The 16,323-nt window shown below is 48.7% G+C and overlaps 1 protein-coding gene across 1 annotated transcript; it reads right to left on the bottom strand.

Annotated features, from left to right (window-relative positions):
- Positions 1–389: 389 nt before the first annotated feature.
- Positions 390–14,405, bottom strand: LOC311532969 (uncharacterized protein; the record flags this gene model as incomplete). Its single annotated transcript, XM_084651994.1, has 7 exons — positions 390–2,221; positions 4,953–5,005; positions 12,420–12,446; positions 12,551–12,571; positions 13,367–13,399; positions 13,497–13,530; positions 14,352–14,405. The coding sequence occupies 7 exons, from the start codon at positions 14,403–14,405 to the stop codon at positions 1,850–1,852; spliced, it is 594 nt and encodes a 197-aa protein (XP_084508120.1). The 3' UTR covers positions 390–1,849.
- Between the last annotated feature and the right edge of the window lie 1,918 nt (positions 14,406–16,323).

Raw genomic sequence — 16,323 nt, 5'->3', positions numbered from 1 at the left:
GCCGCTTGGGCCTCTTTCCAAGGGGGCGGAACAAGGCCTCCGCTCTCTGCCCTCTGCAGACCTGGCTGCCAGGTCAGTGCTTCCAGTTCCTCGTCCGCACTCGCTGTCGTCCTCCTCACCGGCCGTGGGTGTCCTCGCTGGGGACGGGGCTCGGGGGGATGTAGGTGGAGAGGGGCCAGAGTCTCTTGAGTAGAGTGACTCTGTGGGGTGCCGTTAGAAAAGGAGATTTTGGTTGGGATGCTCAAGATGTAATGGGATGTGGCAGTTCAATGATGAGACAGAACACAGCTTTTGTGCAAGGAAGCAGGCCGGTCAGCTGAGATGGGCTGTTCTGCCCCCCGCCTTCCACCTTCTCCTTTTATTATATTTCTCCCCCCTAAGCATTATACACTGCTACCGTAAAAAGTTACACAAAGGAAAGTATGACGTTGATTAATATACTTATTTACCATCATTTATCTACTACAATGCTGGTTCTCAGGCCTTGAGCCCAGGCTAAGAAAGCTTCCCACAGTCACTGTCCCAACAATCAAGTTCTCATGGTTCATATCTAGCCCTTGTCCTTGGATAGAGCAATGTGTGCATTGCTTCTACAAAACAGTCAGGGTGTGCCCTGCCTGCTTCCAGGTGGAATAGCTAAACATGAACCCTTCATCCCCCCGTTTTTTATTTAATGATATTCGGCCATCTAATGATAGCCGTCAATTTGTTTCGTCATGCTGTTTAACTCCCAGACAGACAAGGACATAACCTGGGGCGCTTTTCAGGGCGAAATTTCACAAAATCTTAACAAGGAAGGAATACATTGTACACAGCAGCAGCAAAAAATAAGCCCAATGATTACAAACACAGCATAACCGAAAAGCTGTCGCAGCCATTCTAGAGAGGGCAGCCAACCTGTAAGCCAATTCCAAAAACCCTTAAACCCCAGATCTTGGCGTATGTGTGTTGTAAGATTGGCCAATTCAGCCAGTCTAGTTTCTATGGAGCGACTATTATCAGTTAAATTAAAGCAACACATGTGCTGAAACGTGGAGCAGCCTAGATGGTGTTTCAGGAGCAGAAAATCAATGGCTGCTCTGTTATCCAAGATTGCATCCCTTAATTCGTGTTGTTCTGTGTTAAGTAAGGCAATAGCCTGGGATGTTGTATTAATTACCTTTGCTGCAAAGCATGCCAGGTTATTTAAAGTTCTGGCTGAATACATGGCAAGCGTGGGGACCCCAACAATAGAGGCTGCTAAAGCAGTATACTCAGCACGACTAAAAAGCTCAACATCTGCAATACAATCATCTGAAAGGTGTACACTTCTTCTACTACGTTTTTGACCAGCAAAAGGCAATATAAGTGTCATTCTACTAAGACAGCAAAGGGTGCCATCACTTAAATTTGCAGGGATATAATTAAAGGTGCGTGAACCGCAAGTAAAAAACCATCCTGATGGTAGGATGATATGGCCATAATTGTATGAAACATTAACAGCATGGGAACAATTTAAAAGGGGTTGAGAAATTTTTCGACAGCCCAAAGGCACGTTTGTACTAGTGCAGTTAACTACACGCGCACAGGTGACATTGTCAGCCCCGGCCGGGTACAGTGTGTGGAGGGATATAGCCGTGCGAGGCAGAGTATAGTTGGCCGGGCCCCAATTAGCCATGCTAGAGTACTGGGAAGAAAGATTCTCATAAGGAGAAAACAGTGTCTTATTTTCCATCTCCTCAGGGTGATGACATACTGGAATAAGGCATGTACCTAACAAATCTCCGGCTGCTACAGAATTAGATAGACAAAAGTGGGTAACATTTGCTATTGAAGCCAATCTTTCCCATATGTTATATGTCATTCTGGCTCATAACGGGGGAAGCGCTTCCGAGCCAACCCCTACAGGAAATAGCAGGCACAAAAGGCACACAATCATCACAGAATTAGCAGTGATTTGGGCGAGAATCGCCACAAACAAAGTCTTAGGAGTCTCTGGCTGTTGATCTGCTGCCAGTCTTTGTTGGGCCACGGCGACCAATGCTTTTACTGCTCCCCATGTCACGGGCCGGTTTGGGACACTACGTCTCCTCCGTTTCCGTCCCGTCGTTGTCGACTCGGGGGGCAACGCGGTCTCCTCCAAAGTCAGCTGAAACTCTGGTATGGGATTCGACAGCCCCTGGTGCCATGCCATGTTGTTTAAGTGCCGGTCGCACACACCGAGCTGGAACCCACAACGGTCCTGCAGGGAGAGACACAGCAGCATATCCCCGACCCCAAGTGATTAGAGGTACTGGGCCCAGCCACTGTGGATCGGGCAGCTGACAGTAAAAGACACGCGGTCTTTCCAGTACCTCAGATTTGTGAAAATGCCGATCCGCAGGGGTCTGCTGATCTGCATTCAGTGTTAAATTATTTAAAGTAAACAAGAGGATATGCATTTGTTGTTGAATGTCTCCTAAGGTTCGGAGACGCAGCTCCCCTTGTTTTAATTGTTTATCAAGCAAGTGTGCGATTGGCACGTTCAACAATGACTTGGCCCGTGGAATTATAAGGGATTCCGTGTTTAAGACGGACGTCCCAGTGGGCACAAAAGGTGGAGAGGGCTGCAGAGCAGTAGGCTGGGGCATTATCTGTTTTAATTCGGCAGGGGCGACCCATAACAGAAAAGCAGGCCAGCAAATGGTGAATAACTTTGTTAGTGGCTTCCCCACGTTGTGGGGTTGCCCAAAGGAAGCCCGAATAAGTATCAACGGAAACATGTAAAAACGAATAGGGGCGGAATTGTGGCACATGAGTAACATCCATTTGCCACAGCTGATTTGCTGCGGTACCTCGGGGGTTAACGGCATAAGAAAAGGTAGGAGCAGCAGCAGCACAGTGGGGGCAGGAACGAACAATGGAACGTGCATGATCAGCAGAAATGTGAAACTGCCGGGCCAAAACAGAGGCAGACTGATGAAAAAAGGCATGGCTTTCAATGGGGTCAGAAAAAAGGGAATTTACCTGACCACGCAACGCGCGATCGGTGCGTGCATTGCCCTCAGTGAGTGGCCCAGGCAGAGGGGTATGACTGCGAATATGAGCAACAAAGTAAGGGAAATGACGAGTGGCAATAAGATGCTGCAAAGACAAAAACAGGCGAAGGAGGTCCGCATCAACCTGAGGGGTAATGAGGGTAAGGGGTAAATGATCAATTACCTGATAAACATAATGGCTATCCACAATTAAATTAAAGGGACAATCAGCAAAAAGTTGAAAGGCCAAAATAACAGCAGCCAATTCTGAACGCTGTGCAGAACGCTGAGGCAGTGTAAAACGAGAATGCCAACGAGGGGGGTCACCCAACTGATAAGTGACTACACCTCGGTGGGGAGAGCCATCAGTAAAAAGAGTGACAGCGGAAACAATGGGTTGAGAGCGGCTAAGACGATGAACAATTAGGAGCACCTTTTGGGTAATGACCAATCGAGGATCTTTTGGAGGATTGTAAGAAATCTCTCCCACATAATCACAAAGAGCAACCTGCCAGGCCAAGGAGGTGTGGCACAAAGAGTCAAATTCAGTATGGGACAAGGGGAGCACAATGGCAACTAAATCAGTGCCAGTGAGTTGCACTGCACGGTGGCGGGCTTTACGAACAAGATCAGATAGGGCATCTAAATACGGATAAATATTTCGAGGAGGGGTGGATGAAAGGTATAGCCACTCTATAATAGAAACGGCTGTGTCTGTACGGGGTACAAACAGAGCCGCAGTTGGCGTATGAGGGGTGGCAAGAAGAACGAACCGTAAGGGACGGACCTCTGGGAGTCTGTCCACAAACTCCTGACTCAATGCTGCATTGATTTGTTGAATGCAGGCAATATGCTCCTCAGTGATGGCAATAACTGCACCTGGTGCCCGGGCTCCACGCAGGAGCTCAAACAACGGCTGCAGCATTGAAGTGGGGAGACGAAAGTAGGGCCGAATCCAATTTAAATGACCCAAAATCTGTTGTAATTTAACAAGGGTTAGGGGTTGAGGTAGAATTAATTCCGGACGAACCGGAGCAGCATAGGTTTGTAAAACCTTATATCCGAGGTAGTGGTAGGGATAAGAGTGTTGGATTTTTTCTGGTGCCACTAACAGGCCATTTTGGCCGAGAATTTGAGACAAAGATTCAAGCTGTTGTGCCGTGACCCGGGGACCACTAAGCAAAATGTCATCCATGTAATGGTAGACCTTTAGTGTAGGGTACCGGGCACGGAAAGGGGCAAGTGCCCGATCCACAAAAAGCTGACACAAGGTTGGACTATTTTGCATTCCCTGGGGCAAGACCTTCCACTGATACCTTTGAGAGGGTTGCTGATTATTTTATTGTGGCACCGTAAATGCAAATTTTTCACGATCTTGTGGGCAAAGGGGGATGGTGAAAAAACAATCTTTTAAATCTAACACACAAAGTTGATTGGTTTGAGGAATTAAATTTGGATTTGGTAAGCCAAACTGCAAGGGGCCCATAGGTTGGATGCATTTATTTATTTCCCTTAAATCATGTAACAGCCGCCAAGCACCCGATTTTTTCTTAATAACGAACACCGGGGTGTTCCAGGGACTGGTGGAGCTCTCCAATCGCTGTGCTTGCAAATGCTGCTGCACAAGCGAATGAAGCGCTTTTAGCTTTTCTAGAGGGAGGGGCCACTGGTCAATCCATACGGGCTCTAAGGATTGCCATACCAAGGGTAATGCGGAGGGCACGGTGGGTGAGGGAGGGTTTTGGGCCATCAGATGTTAAGATCGAGGGTGGTGTCTAACTTTGTAAGTAAATCACGGCCCCAAATATTGAGGTGGACAGGGAGTACAAAAGGGCGGATAGTAGCAAGGGTACGGCCTCCCGGTTTAGAGACTGTGACCCAAGACAAACTTTGGCGCCCGGGTTTACTACCCCCGATCCCCCACAATTCTTTAGAAGGAACCGTAGGCCAACTAACCGGCCACTCCAGATCACGAATCACCGTAACGTCAGCTCCAGTGTCCACCAGCCCTGTAAAAGGAACATCATTTAAGAGAAGTGTTAACTGAGGTTTTGAGGGGCGGACTGACATTGTCAGAGCAACAAGTGAAGAAGACGCCCTGTGAGACGGTGAGTGAGACAACGTCGATCCAAAGCCGCCTCCGCCCCGAGTTCGATCCTCGGCAGCTGGCACCTGATAGGGGACTAAAATCAATTGTGCAATTGACCGTCCACGCAGGAGCGACTGTGGAAGATGAGTCCACACCTGAACCTTAATAATGCCAGTGTAATCAGCATCAATGACCCCTGGAATGACAAAAAAGCCCTGTTTCCCAGCATGTGAGCGAGGGAGAACAAGACCCACAAAGCCGGCAGGGAGAGGTCCCGTCACCTGTGTAGGTATGGCACAGACCTCCCCTGGCAGCCGAAAGTCGGTGTCCTCCTGCATGATCAAATCAAGCCCTGCACTTCCAGCAGTCGCCGCCCTCATAGAGTCTACGGATTTTAAGGCAGAGGAGCGGTTGTCTGAGTGGGAAACACCCCCGTTTGGCCCTGGGTTCGGGGGGGACCCGTCGTGCGGTTTCTCGACCCGCTACGACACTGATTAGCCCAGTGATAACCTTTCCCACACTTGGGGCACTTCTTTGAGGGTCGGGCTGGTGCCTTAGATGAGCGGCACTTCCGCTGAAAATGACCCTCCTTACCACAGCGGTAACAACGCTTCCCCTCCTTCCCGGTTTTTCTCAGGGCTGCAGCCAGAACTCCAGCTTTGTGGGCTTGTGTGCCGATGTTCTGGCACGCCCGCAGCATGTCTGAGAGCTCTAAAATACCAGAGGCTTGCGCTGCCTGGAGAGCACGGCGGCAATCTTCGTTTGCATTTTCAACTGCCAATTTTAACAGGAGCTTGTGAGCTGCCTCAGTGTTATCCACCTGTCGGAGGATAGCCTCATGCAATCTGTTGGTAAAATCCAAAAAGGACTCTGAGGCACCCTGACGGATACTGACAAAGCTTTTGGTAGGCTTGCCTGAATCCGGGACCTTCTTGAAAGCATGCTGGGCACAGGTGGAAATAATGGGGAAGACGGCCTGAGGGAGTTGAGACTGCATCTCAATAATCTCAATGGAGCCTGACCTGCTGGTAGCAGCCCTGGAACCTGCCATCTCCCGGTGTACATGACAGGCCTTGTACCTGTGTTTGCATGTGTATCTATATCTGCCCACTTGAAGTTTCCACTTCATGCATCTGATGAAGTGGGTTCCAGCCCATGAAAGCTTATGCCCAAATAAATTTATTAGTCTTCAAGGCGCCACAGGATTCCTCATTGTTTTTGCTGAAACAGACTAACGTGGCTATCCCTCTCAAACATGTTTAATAGTGAGGGTAATTAACTACTGGCACCATTTACCCAGGGTTGTGGTGGATTTTCCATCACTGACCATTTTTAAATCAACAGTGGATGATTTAAAAAAAATATATCTGCTCTAGTTCGAGCAGGAATTATTGTGGGGCAGATCCCTGGCCTGTGTTACACAGGAGTCCAGACAAGCTGATCACAAAAGTCCCTTCTGGCCTTGGAATCTGTGAACCTCTGAAAACAATGATCATATCCAGGTCACAACCAAGACTGACTCCATAAGTCGGTGGGTTAACAATGATGTTGGTTTGGGTCATCAGCTCCTTAAATCATCCAATTAATAGAGGAGATGATCAGATCCTGTGGCTAACATAAGAAAGCACTGCTTTCCTTTAATCCTGCAGCAGGAGGTGGGAGAAGCCGGCTGTTTTGATTTAAGGAAATCCTGTTTAGACACCAGAGACACTGGAACCGAGGTGGGTGGGGGTGGCGAAGGCTAGTGCCCCTTCAAGGGCAGTATTATGACGCAGGGGAAGTATTATGAGACTGATCTAGTTTTTGCCCCCATGCTTTGTTTCGCTCAGGCTGGGTGGGGCTCCATGGCTTTGGCATGTAAGAGTCTAGTCACCTGTGGGCTGCAATAGTTTGGTTTAATCTTCGATGTTGGGCTTGATGTGAGCGTGCTGGGTGTGTTCGTGGCCTGTGATATAGAGGAGGTCTGACTGGATGATCTCATGGTCCCTTCTGGCCTAAAACTCTACATGTAGCTGGTGTAGGACATACCTGTCATTTTGGGTTTAGCTTAAGCCTTCCTGGATGCTGTGAACCCCATGATCAACACTCATCCAGAGAACCGGAGCTCCCTCCATTCCTCTGACTCCATTTCTTTCACCAGTAATGTCACAGAACATGGTTATTGGTTAGGAATGTGCTTTCTTGGAGCGTTTTATCCAGTTCGGATAATGTGATGTTTTGGGACAGGGTTTAAGAGATGTTCTTACCCCTTCCTCTCATCAATGATGGTCAGTTGATAAATTACAGTACTACGAATCAGGAAACATTCATTGATTATGTGCAATTACAGGTGTTAATTAGAACTGAACAAAAGTTTTCGTTCAAAAAATATCTTGAGGAAATTTGGCCGGTTTACAAAAAGAGATGTTTTTGTTGAAAACATTCATAGAATCATAGAAACATAGAATATCAGGGTTGGAAGGGACCCCTGAAGGTCATCTAGTCCAACCCCCTGCTCGAAGCAGGACCAATTCCCAGTTAAATCATCCCAGCCAGGGCTTTGTCAAGCCTGACCTTAAAAACCTCTAAGGAAGGAGATTCTACCACCTCCCTAGGTAACGCATTCCAGTGTTTCACCACCCTCTTAGTGAAAAAGTTTTTCCTAATATCCAATCTAAACCTCCCCCACTGCAACTTGAGACCATTACTCCTCGTTCTGTCATCTGCTACCATTGAGAACAGTCTAGAGCCATCCTCTTTGGAACCCCCTTTCAGGTAGTTGAAAGCAGCTATCAAATCCCCCCTCATTCTTCTCTTCTGCAGGCTAAACAATCCCAGTTCCCTCAGCCTCTCCTCATAAGTCATGTGTTCTAGACCCCTAATCATTTTTGTTGCCCTTCGCTGGACTCTCTCCAATTTATCCACATCCTTCTTGTAGTGTGGGGCCCAAAACTGGACACAGTACTCCAGATGAGGCCTCACCAATGTCGAATAGAGGGGAACGATCACGTCCCCCGATCTGCTCGCTATGCCCCTACTTATACATCCCAAAATGCCATTGGCCTCCTTGGCAACAAGGGCACACTGCTGACTCATATCCAGCTTCTCGTCCACTGTCACCCCTAGGTCCTTTTCCGCAGAACTGCTGCCTAGCCATTCGGTCCCTAGTCTGTAGCGGTGCATTGGGTTCTTCCGTCCTAAGTGCGGGACCCTGCACTTATGCTTATTGAACCTCATCAGATTTCTTTTGGCCCAATCCTCCAATTTGTCTAGGTCCTTCTGTATCCTATCCCTCCCCTCCAGCGTATCTACCACTCCTCCCAGTTTAGTATCATCCGCAAATTTGCTGAGAGTGCAATCCACACCATCCTCCAGATCATTTATGAAGATATTGAACAAAACCGGCCCCAGGACCGACCCTTGGGGCACTCCACTTGATACCGGCTGCCAACTAGACATGGAGCCATTGATCACTACCCGTTGAGCCCGACAATCTAGCCAGCTTTCTACCCACCTTATAGTGCATTCATCCAGCCCATACTTCCTTAACTTGCTGACAAGAATACTGTGGGAGACCGTGTCAAAAGCTTTGCTAAAGTCAAGAAACAATACATCCACTGCTTTCCCTTCATCCACAGAACCAGTAATCTCATCATAAAAGGTGATTAGATTAGTCAGGCATGACCTTCCCTTGGTGAATCCATGCTGGCTGTTCCTGATCACCTTCCTCTCATGCAAGTGCTTCAGGATTGATTCTTTGAGGACCTGCTCCATGATTTTTCCAGGGACTGAGGTGAGGCTGACTGGCCTGTAGTTCCCAGGATCCTCCTTCTTCCCTTTTTTGAAGATTGGCACTACATTAGCCTTTTTCCAGTCATCCGGGACTTCCCCGGTTCGCCACGAGTTTTCAAAGATAATGGCCAATGGCTCTGCAATCACAGCCGCCAATTCCTTCAGCACTCTCGGATGCAACTCGTCCAGCCCCATGGACTTGTGCACATCCAGCTTTTGTAAATAGTCCCTAACCACCTCTATCTCCACAGAGGGCTGGCCATCTCTTCCCCATTTTGTGATGCCCAGCGCAGCAGTCTGGGAGCTGACCTTGTTAGTGAAGACAGAGGCAAAAAAAGCATTGAGTACATTAGCTTTTTCCACATCCTCTGTCACTAGGTTGCCTCCCTCATTCAGTAAGGGGCCCACACTTTCCTTGGCTTTCTTCTTGTTGCCAACATACCTGAAGAAACCCTTCTTGTTACTCTTGACATCTCTCGCTAGCTGCAGCTCCAGGTGAGATTTGGCCCTCCTGATTTCATTCCTACATGCCCGAGCAATATTTTTATACTCTTCCCTGGTCATATGTCCAACCTTACACTTCTTGTAAGCTTCTTTTTTATGTTTAAGATCCGCTAGGATTTCACTATTAAGCCAAGCTGGTCGCCTGCCATATTTACTATTCTTTCGACTCATCGGGATGGTTTGTCCCTGTAACCTCAACAGGGATTCCTTGAAATACAGCCAGCTCTCCTGGACTCCTTTCCCCTTCAAGTTAGTCCCCCAGGGCATCCTGGCCATCCGTTCCCTGAGGGAGTCGAAGTCTGCTTTCCTGAAGTCCAGGGTCCGTATCCTGCTGCTTACCTTTCTTCCCTGTGTCAGGATCCTGAACTCAACCGACTCATGGTCACTGCCTCCCAGATTCCCATCCACTTTTGCTTCCCCCACTAATTCTACCCGGTTTGTGAGCAGCAGGTCAAGAAAAGCGCCCCCCCTAGTTGGCTCCTCTAGCACTTGCGCCAGGAAATTGTCCCCTACGCTTTCCAAAAACTTCCTGGATTGTCTATGCACCGCTGTATTGCTCTCCCAGCAGATATCAGGAAAATTAAAGTCACCCAGGAGAATCAGGGCATGCGATCTAGTAGCTTCCGTGAGTTGCTGGAAGAAAGCCTCATCTACCTCATCCCCCTGGTCTGGTGGTCTATAGCAGACTCCCACCACTACATCACTCTTGTTGCACACACTTCTAAACTTAATCCAGAGACACTCAGGTTTTTCTACAGTTTCGTACCGGAGCTCTGAGCAGTCATACTGCTCATACATACATTTGGATTTTCTTGAGGGTTTTTTTTTTCTTGCATTATTACAAAATTTTCAACTTAAACCTTTTATTTGGATGGAGGGATCCTATGATGTATTGTTTATTGGGTTCTGTTCTATTCTATGTAGCTTCTTCCACCACACTCATCACCATAATATCAGGATTTCTTCTGCTTTGCCAATTTTGAGCCCTCAGCTTAGTCAAACGGTAGGATTTTCAAAACTGAAAATATTCATTCTGGAAAATTCCAAGTTTTGAGAGGAATAAAAAAATAATGGAAAATATTTAAAAATGAAAAATTAGTCCATTTCGGAAAACAACAGAACAAAAACCGTCTTTGACCAGTGAGAGGTGCTATCCCCACAGTGCCATATCTCAGGGAAACAGCGTGATTGGGGAGTAGACCCAGAAGAAAGGGTGGAGCTGCCCAGTGAAAGAGGTGGTGAAAGTGTAGATTGGGGCCTCCATACCAGGATGATAAAATGACACCAGGCCCCGCTCATAGTCCAGATACACTCCGATCTTCCCAGGGCTCCCAGTCGGGGACAGGAGGGTCTCTGGGGAGGTGCAAGCCCAGTAATGGCTCCCACACTGATCCACGGCCCAGATCCTCTCCTCAGGAGAAAAGCTGATCCAGCCCTTCCTCCTGACAGATTCTTTGGCCACCCCCACAGCCCAGGCCCTACCACCTCCGACTTCTACCTCCCAGTAGTGTTTCCCCGAGGCAAACCCTTCCAAACCCAGCACGCAGGTTTCACTGTCAAATCTCTCAGGGTTGTCAGGCACGTCCTGCTGCAAGCCCCTCTATTCCACAGATCGCCAATTCTCAGAGACCTTGAGGCTGGGATGAGCCGTGTCCGGATCCAGACTCACCATCGCTGCAGAGATGGGGTAGAGCATCAGCATAGGTGCTGACTCCGTGGGTGCTGCAGGACTGGAGCACGCACGGGGAAAAATTAGTGGGTGCTCAGCACCCACCGGCAGCCAACTCCGCGCCTCCACCTCACCTCACCTAACCTCTGCCTCCTCCCCTGAGCATGCTGTGTCCCTGCTTCTCCTAGCTCCCAGAGCTTGCAGCCACAAAACAGCTGTTTAGCAGCGTAACAAGCTCTGGGAGGGAGGGGGGAGGAGCGGGAACGTGGCGCACTCAGGGGAAGAGGCGGAGCCTGGGAGGGGATTTGGGGAAGGAGTCCAATAGGGGCAGGGAGGGGACGGAGTTGGGGTGGGGACTTTGGGGAAGGGGTTGGAATGGGGGCGGGGCAGGGGTGGAGTCAGGGCAGGGCTGGGGGTAGAGGAGGGGTCGAGCACCCACGGGCACCAGCAGAAGTTGGTGCCTATGCCCATCGAGGCTGTTTCCCATCCTTCCACCAGCTCTGTCTTGGCTAGGAGACTCTCTGATTTCCCGCCTCTAACTCCCAGGGATCTGCTTCTCTGCATTTCACTGCAGCTCTCCTCCCAGGCAATAGGGGCAAATAGTTCCCCTGGAAGAGATGGAGATGCCTCTAGCTCCCATTGGGCCTGTCTGTAACCTCTACAGAGGCCCCAGTAAGGAATGAGCTCAGGTGTTACACACACGGAGATCATTTCAACCATCAAAAGAACTCAGTATTCACCTACCACAAAATCAGTGCTGTGGGGCCGCTACCACGTCTCCACAGCTAAGACAGCAACTGAGTTTCCAATCTACACCTGAGTTGGGAGCCCTCTATTCTAATACCCACCAAGTCATATCAGACTCAAATTTGGTAGATTTGGTCCAGGTCTGATGTAGAATTTTTCTACCATATTTGAACTGAATTGGCCAAAGGGCTACTGATTGACAACTCCGTAAAAACAGAGATTTCACCAGAGTCCAAAAAGCATTAAGGCAATTACCCGCAGCCAGTTAAGGTAATTTACAGTTTTCTAGAACCCTTCTAGTTCATGAAGTTAATAACAACGCAACACATGAGAATTCACCATATGTGTCCAGTAAAAACCCAACTCTGAACCATAATTACCAACTGCTGTGAGCACCTACCCCCCTGAATTGACAGCAGGTAAGTTCCCGGCCTTAGGAGCACTCTGAGTTATTGCAGTTACACTGGAGAGCTCGGGACTCCATACTTAAGTGTGAGCATTTGTTTTATGCAAGTAAACTGGGGACGAATCTGGCATTTTCGTTGACCATACTGCTCTTTCCCTGTGACTTCTGGCATGTGCGCATTTGCTGGGCAGCAGAGTGGTGCAGGGGGCCTGACATTAAAATACCAGCTTCACTTACCTGCATTTTTGCTGACTTTACTCCAGCCTGAAATCAAACACACCAAGAGGTGAGCACTCCCCGGAGCACGGACTGCCAGCATAGGACACAATGTCATATGGGGTGGGGGAAAGGGGACACATGGCACTTACCAAGTTCAGCCAGGGATTTCTCTGCAAACAGAGAGACATGGGTATGCAGTCAGTTCTACAACAGCTCCTGGGTTAGGGAATGTGCCTTTAAAGGACCACTTTGCCCTCTCCACTGTGCTCTCTGCTGCCCTCTTTCTGCCGAGGTCTCCTGGCCTGAGCTCCATCCTCATAGAGCTCTTAGTGGCTTTGGGCACTGTCGATTACACTCCCCTTCTTGGCATCTGACCCTCGCTGGGCTCCTATGGCCCTGCCCTAGCTGGGCTCACGTGTGGTGTAGTGTCCACACTCCCCATGTGCCAGGCAGCTTGGTGAGGGGCTAGGCCCTGATAACATGGAAGTGAGGGTTTAATGAGCTAACCCTTGGCCCTGAACACTGGATCTCAGCTCATGGGCCCAGCAACATGAGCTGGCTCCTTCTCACTGAGTTTGTGCCTCAAAGTGTCAGAGAGTGCTAGGAGACTTTGGGACTGCGCTGAGCCCCTGTTTCCAGGGCATCCGAATCCCCCCACCCCTCCATTCCTTTAAATTCAGCAGCAAAAAGGTACATGGGCCCAGGCAGACCCACCAGTTTTGGATATGGACATTCCCCTGTGTGCAGATTTTAAAGGAAGGGGCTAAAATCAGGCTTATTATGGAAACTGAGCAGCAACCTTATCTATGGAGCAGTTACCCCACTCTATGATTAGTCAGAGCGCCCCGTCCGTTTGATTCCCAGAGCCTCTCCTAACAGATAGTGCAGAGACAAAAGCCAAAGTGCGTCTGACTATGTACAGTGAGAGAAAATTGTTCAAGCCTCCGGAGAGCCCAGACATTTACCTCTCTCGTTCTCCAGCTCAGCGTGCAGAAACTCTGGAAGAGAAAAGGAAGAAAGAGGTGAGGTTTCATCTTGTTGCATTAACTGGGTTATTCCTACTATTATTTCAGAGAACTTGTCCTAGGAACTTACCTCTCTCTTTTCTCCACTTCAGATTGCAGGTTTTCTAAAGAAAGAAGAGTGAAAGAGGTGAGATTCCGGGGGGCAATGGTCCCCTCTCATACTAGCAAAGAGCTGCCATTTTACAGAAAATCATAGATTCACAGAGTTCAGGGCCAGAAGGGTTCCTCCTGTACATCACAGACCTTAGACCCTCACTCAGTCACTGCTGTACCAGGCCTAAGGTTACAGTTTAGTTACGGGTATTTTTAGAGAAAGTTGTGGACAGGTCATGGGCAATAAACAAAAAAATTCACCACCTGTGACCAGTTCATGATTTATACCATAAGTCCCCTAAGTAAATCTTAGCGGGGCTGCTGCTGGAGGGGGAGCAGGGCCAGTGGCACCAGCTGCCAGGGGACACCGAGCAGCAGCTGCTTCAGCCGCCCGAGGGACCACTGCTCAGGCGCTCTCTGGGGCCAGCCCCACTGGCTGCTGGTCCGGTGGTCCCCGGGGCCAGCTGCCCTGGGCCACTCCAACAGTGGCTGGCAGTCAGTGCAGTTGGCTGTGGGGCTGTCGGAACAACTGGCTGACCTCATTTGAAAAAAGACGTTGAAAAACTAGAAAGGATGCAGAAAAGAGCCACAAAAATTATTTGAGGGCTGGAAAAAAATGCCTGACAGTGAGAGACTGACTTATAGTGATGGGATTATTCACGTATGTAAAGTTAAGCCTGTATCTAGCTGAATTGGGGCCCTGAGCTCTCTGGGCCTCAGTTCCCTGAGTGTAAAATGGGATAAGAAAGGGTTCCTCGCCTTGCACAGTAACTGCAGTTCTTCGAGGTGTGTGTTACTCCATGCTCTGTGTATTCACAGCCCTGTGGCTCACATCAGAGATTTTAGGTAGCAGTTTCTGTTTGGCCCCCACATACGCTCTCCCCATCTCGTGCTCCGCATTAGGTCAATATAGCGCTGTTCAGACAAAGTGCCCCCAGTTCCTTCTCTACCACAGAGCTCATAGGTAAGAGCTCCAAAGCAGAGGGGAAGGAGGGCAAGTAGTGGAGCACCCACAGGGACACATCTCAGAAAGCCACAGTTACGGCACCAGGTGAGTAACCCTTTGTCCTTCTTTCAGCGGTGTCTCGGCGACTCTGCAGCAGTACCCTTAACTGAGGGGTGGGGTTTCAGAGTCGAGTCTAGTCCTGAGCATCAGACACTGGAATAAAATATAGCAGAGGATGCAGGGGTGCCGGAATTGGGGGGATCAAGGGGTCAGGCCCTCCCCCCACTTTTTGCCAGCTGTAAAGGCAAGTAACGGTGGGGGGAGAGGAGTGAGCAGCAGGCGGGGTTTTGGGGGGAAGCGAGAGTGATGTTGGGGTTTTGGGGGAAGGGTTGGTGCAAGGTCAGGGGCTTGGGGAGAAGAGGTAGTGTGAGGTCAGGGCCTTGGGGGCAATGGGTGGCGTGAGCACAGGGAGAAAGGGGCAGGGCCTCAGGCGGGGCATGGCATGTGGGGTGCAGCCACAGTTCAGGTGCCTGTGGGCCCCTCACACACTTTTAAGGTGCTTCTGCTGAGATGTGGGTGACTGCATGTTGTTCAGCAAATGTGTGAGCAGATGTCCACGTTTCTGCTCTGCACATGTCTGTGATCAGAACATTCTTATGTAAGGCTGTGTAAGTGGAGAGAGATCTCCTGGAGTGAGTTTGAACCGTACAGGAAGGTGGAATGCCATAATTGTGAGAGCAATGGGTAATGCAGTCTGATATCCATCTCGAGAGTCTTTGTTTAGTGATTGAGGCTCCCTTAGATCTGTCTGCAATGGAGAGAAGTAGTCTGCGAGATTTCCTAAAAGGCTTAATCCTCACCAAATAAAAGGACTCTCCTGACATTGAGAGTGTGTAGTGTCACCTCCCTTTTATCCTGGTGTGGTTTTGGAAAGAAAGTGGGGAGATGGATAAACCGGTTTATGTGGAAGTGTGAAGATATTTTCAGTAGGAATGTGGGGTACAGTCATATTGTAACCTTGTCTTCTAAAACAACTGTAAACAGGGGGTATACCAATAGAGCCCCTATCTCTCCCACTCTCCGTGCAGACATAATGGCCACTAGGATTGTAGTTTCCATAGAGAGGTATAGAAGAGAGCAGGAAGCCATGGGTTCGAAGGGAAGTCTTGTAAGAAACCGAAGGACATGGTTGAGGTCTCATGACAGTGTAGAACATCTGATTGTGAAGACTGCAAAGAGCTACAAAAGGATCTCACAAAACTGGATGACTGGGCAACAAAATGGCAGATTAAATTTAATGTTGATAAATGAAAAGTAATGCACATTGGAAAACATAATCCTAACTATACATATACAATGATGGGGTCTAAATTAGCTGTTGCCACTCAAGAAAGAGATCTTGGAGTCATTGTGGATAGTTTTCTGAAATCATTCACTCAGTGTGCAGCGGCAGTCAAAAAAGCAAACAGAATGTTGGGAATCATCAAGAAAGGGATCGATAATATGACAGAAAATATCATATCGCCTATATATAAATCCATGGTTCACCCGCACCTTGAATACCGTGTGCAGACGTGGTCGCCCCACCTCAAAAAAGACACATTGGAATTGGAAAAGGTTCAGAAAAGGGCAACAAAAATGATTAGGGGTATAGAACGACTTCCGTATGAGGAGAGATTAATAAGACTGGGACTTTTCAGCTTGGAAAAGAGGCGACTAAGGGGGGATATGATAGAGGGCTATGAAATCATGAGTGGTATAGAGAAAGTAAATAAGGAAGTGTTATTTACTCCTTCTCATAATAGAAGAACAAGGGGCCACCAAATGAAATTAATAGGTAGCGGGTTTAAAACAAACA

This window comes from Lepidochelys olivacea (genome assembly GCF_965140295.1).
Source record: "Lepidochelys olivacea isolate rLepOli2 genome assembly, chromosome: 18".
NCBI classification, from domain to species: Eukaryota; Metazoa; Chordata; order Testudines; family Cheloniidae; genus Lepidochelys; species Lepidochelys olivacea.
Note: the sequence above shows the minus strand (reverse complement) of the source record. Positions and strands in the feature narration are given on the sequence as shown.